The following is a 19,223-nucleotide window of genomic DNA, read 5'->3' as shown; positions in this document are numbered from 1 at the left end:
TCAGAGAGGAAGGAAGAGGGAGAGAGAGAGAGAGAAACATCAATGATGAGAGAGAATCATTGGTTGGCTGCCTCCTGCAAGCCCCACACTGGGGATTGAGCCCACAACCTGAGCATGTGCCCTTGACCGGAGTTGAATCTGGGACCTTTCAGCTTGCAGGCCGATGCTCTATCCACTGAGCCAAACCGGCTAGGGCTGGAATAATGTTTTAAATAAGGAAAACCACGTGCTGGGTGGGAAAGGGGAATTAAACTGATTAGCAGGACAAGGCACTGTTCCTCCTGGGCCTTGGATTCTTCATCCCTAAAATAGAGTTTCAGCTCCATCCCTTCAGTTCTCTCTACCTGTTAACATTGTAAGTTTGAGTTTTTAATGTGAGTGAGAAGCATCATAGAGAATGTGAGGGAAAATTTTCCATGATCAGCGTGCCAGGGCAGGTCTGCTGAATAGAACTGTACAATCACCTGTCTGCTTCTCCCCCCAGTATGGCTATGCCCCCAAAGGCTCTTCCGTGGTGTTATACAGTGACAAGAAGTACAGGAGCTATCAGTTCTTCGTTGATCCAGACTGGCAGGGTGGCATCTACGCTTCCCCAACCGTCGCGGGCTCACGGCCTGGTGGCATTAGTGCAGCCTGCTGGGCTGCCTTGATGCACTTCGGTGAGAGCGGCTATGTTGAAGCTACCAAACAGATCATCAAAACGTCTCGCTTCCTCAAGTCAGAGTATGTGGAAGATTGGGATTCTCCTTGTCTCTTGCTTTGTCTGCTAGTGTGCTCAAGGCATCTGCCCGGCCAAGCACCTGTAGCCCCAGCCCATTCGTTGTCTCCTGAGAGACCAAGGGCTTAGGACAGCAGCTTAGGAGTGTGGTGTTGGCCTGGGAGGATAGGGCTCCCTTGCTCTGCTGTGACTTGGAATGTCAGGTTAGCGCTTCATCTAGGCCAGCGGTTCTCAACCTGTGGGTCGCGACCCCTTTGGTGGTCGAACGACCCTTTCACAGGGGTCGCCTAAGACCATCCTGCATATCAGATATTTACATTACGATTCATAACAGTAGAAAAATTACAGTTATGAAGTAGCAACGAAAATAATTTGATGGTTGGGGGTCACAACATGAGGAACTGTATTTAAAGGGCCAGAAGGTTGAGAAACACTGATCTAGGCCATCTTGTTTCCAAGGATGTCTTAACCACTGGCAGCTCTTACCAAGTACTGAGGGACAGTTTAATGACTGAGACAAGACAGTGGTTCTGAAATTTGAGGATGCATCCTAATCACCTGGAGGGCTTATTAAAGTGCAGATTCCTGGGCCCTGCTCCTAGAGTTCTAACTCACTAGATCTGGAATGGCCTGAGCATTTGCATTTCTAGGAAGTTCCCAGTGGATGCTGATGCTGCTGGTCTAGGAATCCCACTTGGAGAATCACTGGAATAAAAAAGAACTGGAGAAGGAATGGGGAAGGGGGCGGCGATGGCATCTTGGGTTAAGCTAAGGCTAGAACTAAGCTGTGTGCTCTGTTGAGCATATCTGTTCACATACTGCCTGTCTCTCTGTGTCACCAGGATTGGGGAGGTTTTTTTCAGAATCTTGAGGGTGAATAAAAGCGGCCAGTGGACATGTTTCATTTGAAAAAAGGCCCACATATGATTCTGATAATCCCTATCTGTTGAGAACTGTACTAGTTCTTGCTTTAGCGACTACATATGTTTTTAAAATTGAGGGATGGAGAAATTGTTTTTTCAGTGTTTTGAAAAAATGTCTTATTCCTCAGCTGTCCCTGGGGGTGATATCATAATTTGGGAGTTGGGCAGACAGGAGCCAATGATTCTGATTCATTGGGTCTAGATATGGTTTGGGCCTTTGACTATTTGTAATGCTTAGGAATTACTGATCTCAGTCTAGATACCTTATTTTACAGGATGAGAAAACTAAAGCCCAAAAGGTTAGGCTGTAAGGGAAACATTGGGTGATGAAAGATGACCAGATGACCGTATGTGGCTGAATTTTCTTTCTGTTCCTTTTCTTGTTTGCTTTAAGACTGGAAAATATCAAAGGCATCTTTGTTTTTGGGGATCCTCAGTTGTCGGTCATTGCTCTGGGCTCCCATGATTTTGACATCTACCGACTGTTTAATCTGATGACTGCTAAGGGGTGGAACTTGAACCAGCTGCAGTTCCCGTCCAGGTAAACTTAAAGAAGCCCCTTTTTCTTCCTTTGCTTTGTGACTTTTGAAGAACTTGGGTAGCAGGGTGATCTGAAAATACAGAGATGGGCTGCTAGGGCCCAGCACTAGTGGCAACAGTAGGATCTAGGATTTCTGTCCAGACACCTGGAGTATCTCAGTATCAAAACAGGACCATTATCTTTAAACGCTGGCAAAGTTAGGTGGCAGCCTCTTGAGATCAGGGGTCTGTCATAAGATTCCCACCCCCACTCTCTCTGTACTCTCAGATCCGTCTTGTACACGGTCTTCATGTTGCTCTTATAAACCGACTTGTACCTGAGTAATCCTTAGCTCACAACCTCCCAGAGCTCCTGATCCTTCAGGCCTGCTGCTTTCCTAGCCTCACCGTCCACGCTGTCTTTAAGTCAGCACTCCCCCCCAGCAGAATAGGGCTCTTCGGTGTCCCCCACGTACCCTGATCCGATCACGTTCGCACCATTGCCAGCCCCATTTGACTGCCTTTTCCTCTTCACAATCCCTCTGCCCCACAGACGCCCTCCAGGGGCGTTAGAGCTGCTTCTCTGCCCTGACATCCTTCAAGACCCAGCCGATGGCCCTGTCCCCAGGAGGGCTTATCATCTAAGATAAAGGCCACATGGCTGAAGGACTAGTGATGGATAGATTTTGAGGAGAGGGGTGGGGTAGCACAGCCGCTGTATCCATTCTGTCAGGAAGGTTCTTGATGAGGCCGAGACGCCCTCCTGCCAGCCCGTGCTTGACAAGCCATGGACTTGGGAGCCCTGATTCCCAGCCCTGGGGACAGTGTGGACGACTACACTTGTCACAAGTAACGTGAAGGAGCAACCAATAAATGCCTGTACTGGGGGCTGCTTTATTTTACAACTTCAAAATTTTTTTTTCTAAGGTGCATCTCTCTTTGTCTCTCTTCTCTCATAGTATTCATTTCTGCGTCACGTTAGTACACACCCGGAAGCGAGTAGCCGTACAGTTCCTAAAGGACGTCCGAGAGTCTGTCACTCAAATCATGAAGAACCCTAAAGGAAAGGCCACAGGAATGGTAGGAGCACTTGGGGTTTTATCTTCTCTGTTGAAGTTTAGGTGTTACGGGGAGGGGGTTGAAAGAACCAGGTGACCTCGAGTCTGTACCTGCCTCTGCCTCTTATCCACAAACCTGTTTCCTTATTTCATTGTGGCTGATGATTTCTGCCTTGTCCATTCCCAGGAAATGGACAGACTGAGTATAAAGCATCCTGTAAATTTGTAAGTGCTATATGCAAAGGCAGGTGGTGGCAGTGTCCATTTGAAAAGAAAAATTTGACACAGGAGAGGCAATAAACCAATTATCTCTTGAATTTTCTACATAAAATCCCACAGGATAGTTCCTTTGGGCAGAAAGGCAGATGACTGGCAAGTAGCTGGGAAAACTTAGCGAGCTGGCTGTCCCTCTGATAGAATGGAGCCTGGGGTGGGGATGGAGTTGGGGAGAGGAGGACACATGCAAGGCAAGTATGGGGGGGAGGAGCACAGCCATTCTGGATCCCTCATCATTAACAATTCTGTGACTGGATTTGCAGGGTGCGATCTATGGCATGGCCCAGACCACTGTCGACAGGAACCAGGTAGCAGAATTGTCCTCGATGTTCCTGGACAGCCTTTTCAGCACAGACACTGTACCTCAGGGCAGCCAGATGAATGGCTCTCCAAAGCCCCGCTGAGCCCGAGGGCTTCTGGCCTTCAGAAGGTTCTGGGGTGTGGAACAGGCCCCACGGAGATTCAACATCTGGTCTTGCTCCATAGAGCACAACGAGACAGACACAAGACAGCTTGATCCTCAGGATTCGAGTTCCTCCTTTCATCATCCTTTTGTGGTTTTTAATGTGAAAGCCCCGAAGGATTCCATGACGTAATTATTTTGCCCTTGTTCTAAACATCACCCCAGGAATTGTTTTAACCATTTCCTTCTCTAATCTTTCTAGCTTTTACCTTCACTTAATCATGGGGTGGCAGCTCTGGCCTGTCCTGATTCCTTAGGGAAGCTGGGGCAGTTTGAGGTAGAAAAAGGTTTTCTTTGTCATCTCAAGCAGATTGTTTTAGTCAAATAGGAAGCATTCGTGTGACAGTTTTCCCGGGTGGGTGTTCGGTAACTCTGAGCAGGAGGCTCTTCAGCCCTGCTCTCTGAGTGGGTCACTTGTCTCTCAGAGTTACTTTTACTGCAGCCTGTTTTCTTCTCCCAAGACACAGGCTGACCAGGCCCTTGTTACTCTGCAGCAGTGGTCAGTCTGCCAAGGCGGCGTGTCGAGTGGTACATGGTCCTCTGCTAGTGTGTAGTCCCCTTTGATATTTGGTTTCCACCCTCTTTGGAGATTCGTATTTGAAATTGTGCCCCCACTGGTTTATTCTGGAACTAGGAAGGGACTGTAATTCCCAGAGAATCTAGGACCTCCTGGCCTATTGCTGCCTCTCTGAGTATCAGGGTAGGATGAGCACGCAAATTCAAATATGTCACCAAAGTTCATTGTAGTCCTCCCCTCCCTCACTGCTTTAAGCCATCATGTATGAGAATATGTTTGCTCACAGCACCTTCACAAGTTGCCTTGATTTATCCTAGTTGGTACAAGGAGGGTATGAGTGAGTCCCCAAGGCAAGGGAAAATGTTTCGTTCATTGGTGTGTTCTTCCAGCCTCCTTCCTCTCATTCAGCTCCCAAAGGTACTATGGCAGATCAGCCTCAGGTACTGGACACTTCTCAGCCCTGGCGAGGATGAGAGAACGTTTTGGAATAGGGAAACAAGATGGTGTCGGTTGTAGCCTAGGGCTTGTGATTTCTTAAGACTAGTTGCTCAGAATGGTGCAGGGACAGGGCCAAACTCTGTGCCCACTTTCTACCTTTTCTGCCCTGCATGGGGCCTGCCTGGATCTCACCTGAGCCACTGTCCTACCCTAGTGACGACATACTGTATGTGTGCCTTTTCCTCAGCGGGGAGCAGTGGTGGCTATTCCTGACCCAGGCCCAGGGGTGGGATCAGTCTTTGAGGTTTTGTTTGGGTTGGGAGAAACTCCTCTGTCCGTTCCCCTTCTCAGGGACTCCTGAAGATTCAGCCACTTCAGGCTGGTATCCTCTCGCCCCCCTTGCTGGGTATGCTGGCCAGGAGCCAACATGACCATTTCCCCCAGCTCCTCACCACTTTTGTCTAAAATGTTCTTCTGCACTGTACTTTCTACACAAAACTGTGACTGGCCATGTCGCTGCAGGGTGTGTGTGTGTGTCAGTCATCCTGTGCATTGTGGGTTCCAAGAGTGGTTGGGGTGTGTGTGTGTGCACGCGTGTGTTACAGTTGCTGAACTGGTGGGCATCTCCTGAGAGAGGAGAAGTGGTCGGAGCTGTGGTGAATTGTCTTTTGTGTCTCCAGTGCATTCATTATGTTGGAGGAAGTCCAGGGACCCAGCCCCACCCAGCAGGCACCACTGTGGTTTGTCGGCTGCTAAAATGGAGAAGCATGCGCCCTACAGAGTGTTCTCCTCCTCCACTGTCCCCCCAGCACCGCCCCCTGTGCTGTGATAACATTGCTGCAGGGGTGGGGCTGGGGTGAAGGTCGTGGGACTATTTTTCAAAGGGACCTACTGTAGCCACTTTAATTTATGTTTACGAGCCTTAGTTTGAGTTAACATTTGTGGGCTTTCCATTCTGTGTGTATCTGCTTGTAGTAGCACCCCGTCTGGCAGAGGTGGGCAGAATGTCTTAACAATATCATGTTGTTAGCAAATGTCCACTGGCCTCTGCAAAAACCGTACTGTCTTGTTTCTGCATTAGAAGTCAGTAGACATGTGACTATACTGCCGTGTCACTTCATATTGCCAGTTTTATACTTGGAAAATGGTACTTGCCTCCTTTAAATCTTTTGTCTTTAACCTCCTCGTTCCCTCAACGTCCTCTTCCTAATTGCAGCAATAATCTCTTAAAAAGCAATTAAATAATTAAATGTTCCAAATCTTGATTGTTGTGGATGGTTGCATTCATTTATTAGGTGTCTGCACATCATCCCAGATGGGATGCTGGCAGCTCTTGAACCCGCAGCTGGTGAGAGATCGCCCCCTTGTGGTGAAGTGGTTGTCTGTGACACTGATATTAGGGCAAATAGACATGAGTGGGTGAGCAGCACGTCAGCCTAGTTCCCAGCACTTCCATGGCTCCACCGGGAGTGATGGCCACACCTGCTTTAAGGAGGTCTGGAACTCAGGTCTTTAGTTCCCCGGGTTAGGGTCCTGCTTTATGCCGTCATCTTTGTCATCCACTTCTTACGTATACCTTAACGATAGATTGAAGCATCTGGGCTAGTGTCCAGCCGGCTGGGCAGTGAGCTCCATCTAACCAATGGACGCGGACTTCACACCTTGCATTTGGTTTGGGAACTGATGCAACCTCTCCAATTATCGTTGCACCCACAACTGCTGAGTGTCTTGTTCCATTATGACTAAGAAGCGAGAAGCCTTTTTGAAGGGCTATTCAGGTTCCAAAGACTCGTTCAGGTAACCACACTTTTCACCTGGCTTTCAGCCCATTCAGACTTTGCCAGAATCAAGTCGAGCAATGTGGTCTTTGCTGTAGTTTTATGCCAGATGACTCAGTTCTCTGAGCACCTGCTTGCTTTGGGGTAAACCCTAGAGAAAGAGGGGCCAGCATATGCTTTGATAGGAGATGTGGCCCATCTAAGAAATGGTGTCGGGTGCGTACACCTGCTCCTTGCAGCTGTGAGCCTCTCTGCCTTCTGTATGGGCTCTTGGTAGCAATGAGCCACTTATAGCTCAACCCAGTAGTGACAAAAGTAATGGCGGAGGCCTAAATTGATAGCCTGGGTGTGGTAAAAGTCAGATGTTTGAGGGCCTTTTCTTGATTTGGAGTTTTAATTGCTTTAGTTTTTCTTGTGCTTTCTTTATTATCACTTCTCTTTAACTCCATTCCCTATAATTTCAATTGCTTGAATAATTTTAGAATAAACATTTTTTTAAAAAAGTGTTGTGTCATTGTCCCACATAAAAGTGCTTCATACAACTGTAGTGTCCTCTGATTTGGTGTTTTCAGCCCTTGATTCATGCCGTAAGCAGAGGCAAGAAGCTGGCATAACACAGTGTGACGTGGCTGCGGTCCCCTAACCCATAGTCATCAGGTCAAAGTGCACTTAGAAAAATTTACGTCAGAAGAGCAGATGAGGGACCACTGTCTGTACCTTGTTGGTTTTGACACTAGGCTTTGCTGAGAATTTGTTATTAATGTAGGCAATGATAATCCTTATTAGCATAGGCTGGGAAGGGGGGCCTGCTTGTCCCTCTTGCCAACAATATGCTGATTTCTCGACCACCAGTCTCTGCCTCTTCTGGCCTGTTGCAGGGCCAACTCCTCCAGGGTGACTGGGTTGTGACATTGCTAGATGCCTGCTCCAAGTGACCCTGGTATCTGTAAGTCAGCTTAGCACCCAGGCCGCCTCAGGTTAGATGTCATAGGTGAGAACTCTTGCATAATGGCAAACATGAAATGACAGCCGGGTGGCATGCACACCCCGTGGACGACACCGCTCAGCACCCCCTTCTGTCCAGCACGTCAGTGAGTGTTTTGCCCTAGCGTTGCTTACTGGGTTGGGGGACCAATCCGCGAATCGGCTTCTTAACTCTCAGGTGGCAAACAGCTTGCCATCTTCTAAGTCGTGGCTTTTGTCGTCGCCCTTAGAGTAAAAAGCAGACAAGCCTTGAGACTGTGGCTGAGTTTCTAGGAAAGTGTGAAAGCCGTCAGGATTAGAAACCTCACCTGAGGTTGTAGGCCAAGACAGCGTGGCCCAGGCTGCCTTTTTAGGCGTAGGCCTCAGCGTGCGTGTGTACAGTGTCCTGCTCACCTTCATCTTCGTTCACGATGCCACCTCTGCCTCAGGAGTCGGATTCAGGTCTGAGGCACAACTCATGAAGCTCCAGAGTCACCTTGTTAGTCCTGTCCTGTTCTCCGTGCAGTTCCTACCCCTGCACCAGTGCTGCCTTCATTTATCTGCGCAGTAGCAGTTACCTGTGTCCCTGTTTGCTTCCCCTGGAGGATACTGAACTCCTTGAAGGCAGGGTGGTACCCAGGAAGTGCTTTAAATGCCTTTTGACTGCAATCTGGATTGACCTGTCGAAGAGAAGGTTCTAGCCTGCGGCCAAGTGAAACAAGTTTTATTTGAGGCATAAAAGCATGCGTTTCTATCACATAGGAGGGGGCTGGCATTAAGGTTCTGGTTTCTAAGATTCTGTCTGTCTTAGACACAGCTCCTACCACAGCTTCTTGGGAAATGAATTAGAAAGGGAGCAAGATACGGACTGGAAAGAAAATCATTTCTGTTGCTGGAGAGTTGTAAGGAATGGGAAGATCTTATTCAAACGAGGGCACCGTCTATAGGGCCCCAAGATGAAGAGCACAGTGTGGGGGAAAACAGTCCAAGTTCCTGGTGTTGGCAGTGACACTGGCATCTCTCCCCACAGCAAGGACTCGCCCCGAAATGGAGGCAGCAAGGTGGACATAGCAATTTTGACTACAGCAGCACTTGGGGGGCTCCCCTGTTCTCTCTGGATTTCCAGATCAGTCACCCCTTTCCCTGAAGAATTCAACGAGGCAAGGCAGGGTCTAGGTCATGGACGCGGCTACTTGTTCGATGAAGCTGGCCAGGTTTATGTCCCGTTCCGACAGGCCTGCACACTCATGGGTGCTCAGGGTGATGTGGACCTGAAACAGAGCCAGAGATTGGGACCAGCTGATTCCACGGACTTCACCGAAGAGCAGGAGTCACTAGCTGCTGGCTCAGCCACACCGAGCTCCGGAATACAGGCATACCCGCTTCACTGCGCTTCCCTGGGCTGCGTTTCTACAAGTTGAGAGAGTTTGTCCCTCCAGCAAAGAGGCCACGACTCGCTAAAGCAGTGGTTCTCAACCTGCGGGTCACGACCCCTTTGGGGGGGTTGAATGACCCTTTCACAGGGGTCGCCTAAGACCATCCTGCCAATCAGATATTTACATTACGATTCATAACAGTAGCAAAATTACAGTTATGAAGTAGCAACGAAAATAATTTTATGGTTGGGGGTCACCACAACATGAAGAACTGTATTAAAGGGTCGCGGCATGAGGAAGGTTGAGAACCACTGCGCTAAAGGCTCAGGTGATAGCACTTGTTAACAATAAAGTATTTTTAAATTAAGGTATGAACATTGGCTTTTTTAGACATAATGCCATTGCACACTTAATAGAGGACAATAGAGTGTAAACATAACTCTTACACACACTGAAACAAATCTGTGACTCGCTTTGTGGTGGTGGTCTGGACCGGAACCCACATCTCTGAGGTCTGCCTGTGGCAGCCAGTCACTACGGGGTTTCCCCTGGGGGCTGCTGTCCCGACAGCACTGGTTTCTGTAACAGCAGTGCAGGACTGTCTTCTATTCCACCTCCAAAAAAAATGGCAACTTCAGCTTTAGGTTAAAAATGGAATCTCCACACATTGAGAGTTACCTAAAAACTAAAGATGAGCCCTGCCCAGTGTGGCTCAGTTGGTTGGAGCAGCATCACCAAAAGGTTACGGGTTTGATTCCCGGTCAGGGCACATACCTAGGTTTCAGGTTCACTCCCCTGCCCGGCGCATACAGGAAGGCAACTGATCTATGTTTATCTCCCACACAGATGTTTCTCTCTCCCATCCCCTCTCTGTAAAATCAATGAGCATGTCCTTGGGTGAGGATTAAAGACAAAACAAAAAAACTAAAGGACTCCAATTCCCACTAAACGCTATCCATGTCTTCTAGCCTTAATGTTTTCAGAATCCAGGATAGCGCCTGGCCCATGGCAGGCATTTAATGACTGTTTCAGTTCATTCAGCAGAATATCTGATCTGTTTGCTGTGCATGGCTATTAGTTCAATTTTATTACTTCATTCTTCCATTCCTTCAGAAAGATTTAGGCCACGTAGAGCTACGAACAGTGGCTATGTCGGACTCCCACAGCCTTTCCTTCCTTGGGTTTTATCTTCTTGGTGTCTACTTGAACAGTGTTTTAACGTGCATTTTAAACATTTGTAGAGATGAATGGAGCAGGAGGAGTGGACAGTCTGGGTGAGGAGGCCCATAGGGAAGTCCAAGGGAGGTGGAGTTCTCAGAACTTGAACTCGCCAAGCACAACAGGCACACATCACTCACCTTGTTGTACACGTTAAACCATTCAGGATGGTGGTCCAGCTTCTCAGCCTGCAGGGCCACCCTTGTCATGAAGCCAAAGGCCTGTTAGTGGAGTGAGACCCAGGTTAGTGTTTTGCGCGAGAGGCTGCTGGGCACCCTTCCGTGGCCAGTGTTAGGCCTCGATGCAGGAGGGCTGACAGGCTTCCTAGGAGGAGACCCCCTCGCGCTTTCACCATCCCCAGCATCTTGCCACTGGTTCTGAGGCAGGAGCTCGAGGGGGTCTCCCTGCAGTAGGAAGGAAGACCACCACCAAGGTGGAAACACGGCAGAGGTGGTGAGTCTTGGCCAATCTTTTGTCTAAAATATCTTCAGATGTGAGTTCGAGGTGTGGAGAGTCCAAAGCCAGGTCTGCCCTCTCCCATCCCCAAGGGTGACACTGTCTGAGTAACCTGCATTAGTGTAGTGTCTGAGCGTCTAGGACAGCGGTTCTCAACCTGTGGGTTGCAACCCCTTTGGCGGTCGAATGACCCTTTCACAGGGGTGGCCTAAGACCATCCTGCATATCAGATATTTACATGACGATTCATAACAGGAGCAACATTACAGTTATGAAGTAGCAACGAAAATAACTTTATGGTTGGGTCACAACATGAGGAGCTGTATTTAAAGGGCCAGAAGGTTGAGAACCACTGGTCTAAGACTTCAAGGAAGAGAACAAGTGTGACCCCATGAGCCCCAGACTCAGAAAACTGTCCCCCCGCTGGGCCATACCCGGTTGAAGTCTTTGAAATGGAACTGCTTGAAGATGGCATCTCGGCCTTCCACCTCGTTCCACCCCACGGCCCTCAGGTTTGGCAGCAGCTGGTCCCTCTCCTCAGCACTGAGCCTGTGTGCTTTGCCAGCCTAGGAGAGGAAAACCCAGAGGCCCAAGGGCATGTCTTTGTACAAGACAAAGGAGAGGGCCCAGACCTTTGAGGGAACTGAGCCAGCTTCCACTGGCAGCTCTGGACCCAGGTGACAAAGGGCAGCTGGTCTAAAGCAATAGACATGGAGTGGGGAGGGTGGCACCCTGCCCTGGGGGTGGGGCCCTGGTGCAGGCACTGATAGGTTCTTAGATTTACACTCCACGAAAAAGGACAGAAAACCCTGTCCTGGCCAGCACACCCAAGTGTTGTGGGTTCAATTCCCGGTCAAGGGCATGTCCTGGGTTGCAGGCTTGATCCCAGGTCCTAGTTGAGGTACGTGCAGGCAGCCAGTCAATATGTCTCTCTCACATCAATGTTTCTCCCTCTCTCTCCGTCCCCCTCCACTCTCTAAAAATCAATGGAAAAATATCCTTGAATGAGGATTACAAAAAAAAAAAAAAAAGAGAGAAAATCCTAAAGTATGAGGTCAATCACATCAAACTAAGTAATGTTCCCCACCCCCCCAAAGTAAGTCTCTTACACTAATGAGGGAGTAAGAGCAAAACCTAGCCTAGACGTGTGTGTATTACCACATAACCTTACAGAAAATGAGCACCCAACCATACAACCTTCCTTTTCCAATTACGGACCTGCCTCCATGCCCCTACGGGCACCCGCTGCCAGGTGCAGTGAAGAGGAGACTGAGGCCTGGAAGGGGAAGACCACGGCACTTCCCCGAGTCGGTGAGAGCCTAGGCATCCTTCTCAAGTGGGTCGGTGCCTCTGTCCCTGCGGCCGGCAAAGGGCCCAGCACTAAAGACATTTCAGGCGGCTCTGAGCCACAGTGCAGTAGACGAGCACTGACCACCACCCAGTGCGTCCTCCATGGCGCTCCCAGCCGCCTCTGGTTCCCAGCGGCCAGGCCACAGGTTCTCAGACTTCCTTCCCCGACCTTCTTTCCTGTCAGGCTGGGAAGCCTGAGCCACAGAGCTCGGTTAAAAGTTGAAATAACTTGGCCAAAGGCAATTGGCAAACCTAGTGCCCCATCTGTATATTGTGCAAAGGGCCCTCTGGGCAGCCCGGATTGGCACAATTCAGGCCATGAGCGGAACCTTCCGAGAACGGAAGGAAGCAAGTCAGTTCTATCCTGTGGAGGATCCAGGTCTAGGAGCTTAGGGGGGTCCCAGAATGAGGCTCCTGAAATCGATCCCCCAAGGACCGCAACCATGCAGCGCTAAGTAGAAAACGCACCAAGGTCTGGGGAGACAACGTGAGGGAGGGGAAAGCAGTGTTCGTGAGGCAGCCCGCAGGCCACATGGGTGGAGGGAGCGTGCAGGGGTGGTTCCAGCCCAGTTCCTTTCTCCAGCCAGGTGGCCCGTGGCACTCATCTCCCTGGGCTTCACGGGTGAAAGGGGACAAGCACGTCCACGTCACATCAGCAAGGGCCAATGGGACACTTCAGTACGCACCGTTGTTATTAAAGCAGCGGTTCTCAACCTGTGGGTCGCGACCCCTTTGGCGGTTGAACGACCCTTTCACAGGGGTCGCCTAAGACCATCCTGCATATCAGATATTGACATGACGATTCATAACAGTAGCAACATTACAGTTATGAAGTAGCAACGAAAATAATTTTAGGGTTGGGTCACAACATGAGGAACTGTATTTAAAGGGCCAGAAGGTTGAGAACCACTGTTAATTAAAGGAGTGCCATCTGCATTTTTAAAAGGAAACTTCCTGGGAGAAGTAGGCTCATGATGGGCCTTGGGTTTGGGCAGAATTGGAAAAGCGCTCCGGCTAAGTCCATCTTTTTCCCCCTCCTGAAATCACGTGCTCTCTCTGGATGCTCAGCCGGGGTCTGTCTCCCCTCTGGGCCGCAGAGCCAGGGAAGGCAGCAGAGATTGGCATCACAGAGCTCCGTTCCGGAGCTGGCCTTTCTCTGGCTGAGAAGCCTGCTCCACGTTTCCAGGCAACCGGATGACCAGACGTCACCCAGGGCATCAGAGCTCACTGTTTGGTTCTTTGGCTCTGAAAGGAGCGGTGGGTACTAGTGAGTCCCCGGAGGGCCCCCCTTCTCTTTAGAGTCCTCTGGAACCCCCAGGACTCACAGCCGAGGCTGAGCTGACAAGCCCCTCTAATCTGGGGTCAGAGGGGGGAAGGGGCGGTGTTTACTTAGTAAATCCCAAATCAGGCCAGTCCTGGCCAGGCCTCTGGGGGAGTGTGCCCAGGGGTTACTGGATTACCCATGCCCGCTCCTGGGGCCTCCGTGTGGCTCACTCACCAGCTCCCCCTCCAGCCATAGCCTTCACAGTGCCTCTCAGGTGTCACTGGGGTCTGGACTGCTCCTAATGCTTTGGGGCCAGAAATGGGCTGTTTATACAGCTTCCGGGGTCTAGAGGCTCCTCTCCAGCTGAGGTGGGAGCCGGGAGGCGGTGCTGAAGCACACCCGAGACCCTCCTGGGGGCAAGCTCAGCCCGGAGGACAGATGATCCTGAGCCATGGTGTGTGCACTGCGGGGCAGGCCTCAAACTAGGCACCAGGGGCTGGCTCCGAGGCCAGGGCAGCACAGGGCGCCCAGCGGGCTTCGCCAGCCCCGGTGGCCAGAAGTGCAAGCCAGAAGGGCAGTAAACAGGGCGCAGAGGAACTCACGAATCCAATCTCCCTCTCCACACTCCCACATACAGACACAGCCCATCCCCACCTCCAATACCACCCTCGGGGACCATAACGGCGGCTGCGTATGCTGTCCGTCCCCACCCAGGCCCTGGTCCCACCGCCCCACCTGTACCCAGGGAGGTCGCTAAGCCCCGCCCGAACTATTGTGGTGCCCAGGGGGCACAGGCCTGGGAGCCCCGGGCCAGCCTGCCTGTTCCCTGGACCTACCACCGCCCTCTCGTGGCCTCAGCCTCCACAGGGGCACCACCAGGGGTGGGAGCGCGACGGGGAGCGCGACAGACCTCCCCCCCCCTCTCCGAACCAGGCGCGTGCTAACCTGCGAGGGGCTCAGAGGAAACCTCCCCACCTTTCCCACCCACCCTCCCCCGCCCAGCCAGCGCAGTCGGCTGCGGGGGAGCGGGGGGGGGGGGGGGGCGGACCCTAAGGCCCCCTTCCTCTTCTCGGACCCTAACGCACGCCCGTTCCTAACGGGGCTGCCCCCATCGCGGCGGCGCGCGACTCCCCCCTCACCATGTCGGGGCGCAGCGGGGGCGCGGGCGAGCAGCAGGTGGCGGCGGAGAGGGCGAGCGCCGCACGGGGTGCACCGGCGGCCGTCGGGCGGGCGGGGCCGGGCTGGGGCCGCCCCGGGGCGGGGAGTGCAGACGGGGCGGGGCCGCCACCCGTAATCATTAACTCTGTCCGGCCGCAACCGGCGCGAGCGGTCTCTGCCGCTTCCAGCATTTTCCTGGGTGCACCGGTGCTGTGGACTGGAGCTCAGGGGTTACGTAAGCGGGCTCCACGGCAGGCTGACGCGTTCGAATCCTGCGCTGCCCCTCAGCCAGCTGTGCCCCTTACGCTGGGCGGGAGATTGCCTTTGTAAACACTCCTTATGTAGGTTTTGATCTACAGTAAATTGCACACATTTAAAGTGTAAAATTGGATGCGTTTTGACGTATGTTCGCTTCCATGCAACCATCATCACGATGAAGATCATGAACATATCCATCGTCCCTAAAAGTGTCCTTCCTCTTCCCTCTTCAGAGAACCACTGATCTGCTTCCCCTCCCTGTGGATTACACCCCATTTTCTAGAATTCGGTGTCAGTGGAAATCATACAGTATTACCCCTTTGTGCCTGGTTTCTCTCACTCAGTACAAAGACTGTTTGAGGTTCACCCGTGCAGGGGTGTCCACAGTTCCTGTCTCTGATGGCTAAGTAACGTTTATTTTATAGTGTTACATTGTCTTGGATATGTCACCACGTGGTTATCCATTCACTCGTGGATGGACATTTGGGTTGTTTCCAGTTGTTGAGCTGCTGTGAACTTCAGATTACAAGTCCTTGCATAGATAGGTGCCTTCATTTTTCTTGGGTCAGTACCGAGGAGTGAATGGCTAGGCCACATGGTAGATGGATGTTTATAACTTCTTAGGAAACTGCCGCAGTGGTGGCACCATCACACACGCCCACCGTGGATTGGTGAGAGCTCCGGGTCCCTGGCCCCGCAGATGCACCAGCGCTTGACATGGTCAGTCGTTTTAATTCTAGCCATTCTCACTGGTGTGTAGTGGTATCTCATTGTAGTTTTTTAAATATATATATTTTATTGATTTTTTTACAGAGAGGGAGGGAGAGGGATAGAGAGTTAGAAACATCGATGAGAGAGAAGCATCGATCAGCTGCTTCCTGCACACCTCCTACTGGGGATGTGCCCGCAACCAAGGTACCAGAATCGAACCTGGGACCTTTTAGTCCACAGGCTGACGCTCTATCCACTGAGCCAAACCGGTTAGGGCTCATTATAGTTTTAATTTGAGTTTCCGTAATGACTGATGATATCCAACGTCTTTTCATGTGCTTCTTTACCTATTCAAGTTTTCTGACCATTTAAAAAATTTAGTGTTTGTTTTCTTACTGGGTTTTGAGAGTTATTTTGGATACAAGCACTTTAGCAGGTATATCATTTGCAAGTATTTTCTCTTCATTCTCACAGTGTCTTTCAAAGAGCAGATGCTCTTAATTTTGATGAAACTCAATATGTCAAATGTTTCTTTTATAGACTGATATTTTAGTGTTGCAACTAAGAAATCTTTGCCTGACCCACGGTCACAAAAGATTTTCTTTTATGTTTTCTCTTATGTTTTATAGTTTTTTGTTTGTTTGTTTTACATTTAGGCCTGTGATCCGTTTTTAGTTAATTTTTCATATGCTCTGAGTTATGGATCCAAATTAACTTTATGCATATGGGTATTGAATTGTTCCCTTCTCCACTGAATTGCCTTTGTGTGGAGAGCGGCTACAGCGTTTGGACAGGTTCGAGCCTTAGACTAATGAGAGGGCACAATCCTCTCGTGGCAAAGCCACGTGCAAGTCCCAGCTTAAAGGGCAAAGGCCTCCCAGCACAATTACAGCCAAAGGCTATCGCTGTAAGCTTGACCTTATGGTCCGAACCTGTGGTCCCACGTGGCTGAGTGATATGGGCTGCGGGAGGTGCAGCAGGTAAACAAAGCTTGATCAGGTGCATGTAATTGAGCAGATTCAAAGCCCGTGAGAACGTTGTAAACATCTTGACCACACCCTTACTTTGCCTCGTGGAATCTGGCTAGAAAATAAAGACTTGGCTTGCAGGTTGTGGTGCTGTTTCTCCATCAGAGAGGGCAGCGTCCACTAGCCACAGCTTTATTCTCTTGTCTGTCTTTTCTAATCCTTCACCACCGCCCCCCCCCAGGTTCCCCCCAGGTTCATCCATGGCCGTGCTGGCACGGCACACCTTTGTACACTTGTTTTTAAAAATCAATGGGCCGTGTATGTGTGAGTTTGTTTGGGGAGTTTCTCTTCGGTCCCATTGATCTATATGTCCATCTGGATGCCAACACCACACTGTCTTGACGACTGTAGCTTTATAAAGCTGGAAGTCAGGTAACATACATCCTTTAATATGAAAAACATTTTTCTAAATTAACCTTCATCCCTATACTCCACTTTTACTTATGTCCTCACAATAGTGACCTTTCTAATGGGGTAATATATATTTTTGTTTGTACATGTTCTTCCCAAAAAAAGCATCTTGTTGTTTCACCTCTCTGTATTTTTTTTGTAAATTGTACTGTTATGCCATATCTCATTCCAGAATAGTTAGTGGACAGAATAGAATAGTGGATAATTCAAAGCAGAATAGTTAGTGAGCAATTACTCTTCATCTATGTTGCTATATGCATAGTTAATCTGTAGTTTCTAACTGCTACTTGGGTTTCTGTGGTGAGAATCCACCATGATTTATCGTTCTACCAGTGATGGACACTCAGATTGCTTCCAGCTCCCTGCCTCTATGCCGCCACACACACACACACACACACACACACACACACACACGCACAGCCAAACAACAAAGTGATCCTGCAGGGAACATCTCTCTCAACTTGACAGCTCTCAGGCCTGTGGGAAGTTTCTTAGACAATGTGTGTACATGCATATCCTGTAAACCCAGCAATTCCCCCAGGGGTATGTATGTACCCATAGCCAGTTCCAGATGCAGTCCAGATGGCTGCACCAGTCCTCATCCCACTGCAGTGTGTGAGGGTTCCTTTTCCCCTGCGTTCCTCACACATACCTACTCACCCTTGGCGTTATCTAGCTCTTTCATCTTTGCCAAGTTCATAGGTATAAAACGATAGCTCACTGTTTTACTTTGCATTTTTCTAATTACTAATGATTCTGAGCACCTCTTCATATTGCTTCTTAACATTTGGGACATAATGTTTATACATTGCTTGTTAATATCCTTTGCAAAATTTTTAGAATTTATAGTGCTCCTTTTTTTTTTTTAGTTGATTTGCAGGAGTTTATAGCTAGACATTAACTGCTTGTCCGTTTTAGATATTGCAGCTATCTCCTTCCATTCAGCCATCCGTGTACTAACTTCTTCTATGTGGGCCTCTGTGGGCAGAAATCTTACATGTCGGTGTAAGGAGATTTCTCCGTTCCCTCTATAACTTAGTGCTTTTAAAGACTTATCTGATAAGTCTCCTCCCACCCCTTTTACAACAAAATGTTCTTGCGTTTCTTCTAACCTTGTAGTTAGATAAATTTAGGACCCGATGTGAAAGGTCCCCGTTAGAATGCAGTGTTCGGCTCCAGTAAAAGTGGACGTCACCTCACGGCTTCTGCTAAGCGTCTGCCTGTGGAGGGACGGGGGCTTCCCAGGCAACGCTGCCCAGCAGAGACTGGCAGCGCATGGGACCATGAGAAACAGTGGTTCGTTCTTATCAGGATGCCACAGTGTGTTATGCAGCCATAGCTGACAGGACAAATAGATTCCCGAACAAAAATTGGCACCTGGAAGTGAGCAACCTAAAACGCAGCATCAGCTGGCGACCGGTGTGGAGTATGAGGCAGGAGGCAATTTTGAAACGCAGTGAGAGGGTTCTACCGCCGCCCAGGATGCAGAAAGCTGCGGAGTGTCGCTCCCACACTAACAAGGAGAAAAGCCTGGATATACTCCAGAGTCATCGCTTTTCTTCAGCTTGCCAAGGCACGGAGGTCACTTGGCAACGGAGTAGCCTGCATTGGAAGGAGGAGAGGATGCGGACTGGCTCACCTGTGCCAGGGCTGGGGAGGGAGGGGGAGGACCCGTGGCCGAGGCCTCGTGAAGAGAGGGTAAGAAGTCAGCAAGTCAGCTATAACCTTAACACATTGTTGCAAGCCAGGCCTGTGCCTCCTGCCAGTGGAGTGGCTGGGAGAGTGTGCACACACTAAGAGCTTGTATTTATGGTGCTCAGGGGAGAGTGGGGAAGGGCAGGAGGTGGGAGTGAGACGCCCTCAGCCCAGTAGGGGCAGGAGGGGATGGGTCAGCTGCTGCTGTGGGGAAAGTGCCAGACCCCGTCCTCCTCTCCAGACCCCTGCCCAAAAGGCGCAGAAGCCTTGAGCCACTAGGAGCGGGCCAGCAACCCTGTCACTTCCGGGCTAGGTAAAGGCTCATTGTGGCTTCTTTTCGGTAGGAGGGAAAGAATCCCTCTGCCTGGGGGAGGTGCAGAGAGCAGTTCAGGTCGGGATCCTATACCAATACCTTTAGAGGTCGCTATCGCGGGGAGGAGCAGGAGCTCCCGCTAAGGGCTGCCACAGATCACAGGCAGGCAGTCTGGCTACCAAGGGGTGGGGATGGGCATAGGATGGGCGGGAACACTGCAAAAGCTCCCGCACTGGGGACCACAGAGAGCCCACCCCTGCACCAGCTCCAACTGAGCTCTCAGCTGCAACAGTAGCAGCCCGTCTACCACAGGAGAAGGGGAGAGCCTGGAA

General features: G+C 50.3%; 2 protein-coding genes across 2 annotated transcripts in view; one reads left to right on the top strand and one right to left on the bottom strand.

Moving 5' to 3' along the window:
- Positions 1–6,177, top strand: part of SGPL1 (sphingosine-1-phosphate lyase 1) — a 59,222-nt gene extending 53,045 nt beyond the window's left edge. Inside the window, exons 12-15 of the mRNA XM_059662465.1 lie at positions 485–723; positions 2,036–2,182; positions 3,120–3,240; positions 3,758–6,177. Of these exons, the coding sequence (XP_059518448.1) occupies positions 485–723; positions 2,036–2,182; positions 3,120–3,240; positions 3,758–3,898 (648 nt within the window). The 3' untranslated portion in view covers positions 3,899–6,177. The remainder of the gene's footprint in view (positions 1–484; positions 724–2,035; positions 2,183–3,119; positions 3,241–3,757) is intronic.
- Positions 6,178–8,361: 2,184 nt separating this feature from the next.
- On the bottom strand, positions 8,362–14,692 carry PCBD1 (pterin-4 alpha-carbinolamine dehydratase 1). Its single transcript, XM_059662467.1, has 4 exons — positions 14,457–14,692; positions 11,138–11,269; positions 10,388–10,468; positions 8,362–8,924 (listed from the first exon to the last, which is right to left on the bottom strand). Exons 1-4 carry the CDS (start codon positions 14,664–14,666, stop codon positions 8,826–8,828), a joined length of 522 nt encoding a protein of 173 aa, XP_059518450.1. The 5' UTR covers positions 14,667–14,692; the 3' UTR covers positions 8,362–8,825.
- Positions 14,693–19,223: the final 4,531 nt, after the last annotated feature.

Source organism: Myotis daubentonii, chromosome 13, assembly GCF_963259705.1.
Source record: "Myotis daubentonii chromosome 13, mMyoDau2.1, whole genome shotgun sequence".
Lineage (NCBI taxonomy): Eukaryota > Metazoa > Chordata > Mammalia > Chiroptera > Vespertilionidae > Myotis > Myotis daubentonii.
Note: the sequence above shows the minus strand (reverse complement) of the source record. Positions and strands in the feature narration are given on the sequence as shown.

Excerpts from the sequence above, each read along its gene's own strand:
- PCBD1 (XM_059662467.1), bottom strand. The coding sequence starts at position 14,666 with ATGCTGGAAGCGGCAGAGACCGCTCGCGCCGGTTGCGGCCGGACAGAG. Across the intron at positions 11,270-14,456 it reads CCCCGCTGCGCCCCGACATG|GCTGGCAAAGCACACAGGCT; the intron begins GTGAGGGGGGAG and ends TTCCTCTCCTAG. Across the intron at positions 8,925-10,387 it reads GGTTTAACGTGTACAACAAG|GTCCACATCACCCTGAGCAC; the intron begins GTGAGTGATGTG and ends GCTCTGTTTCAG.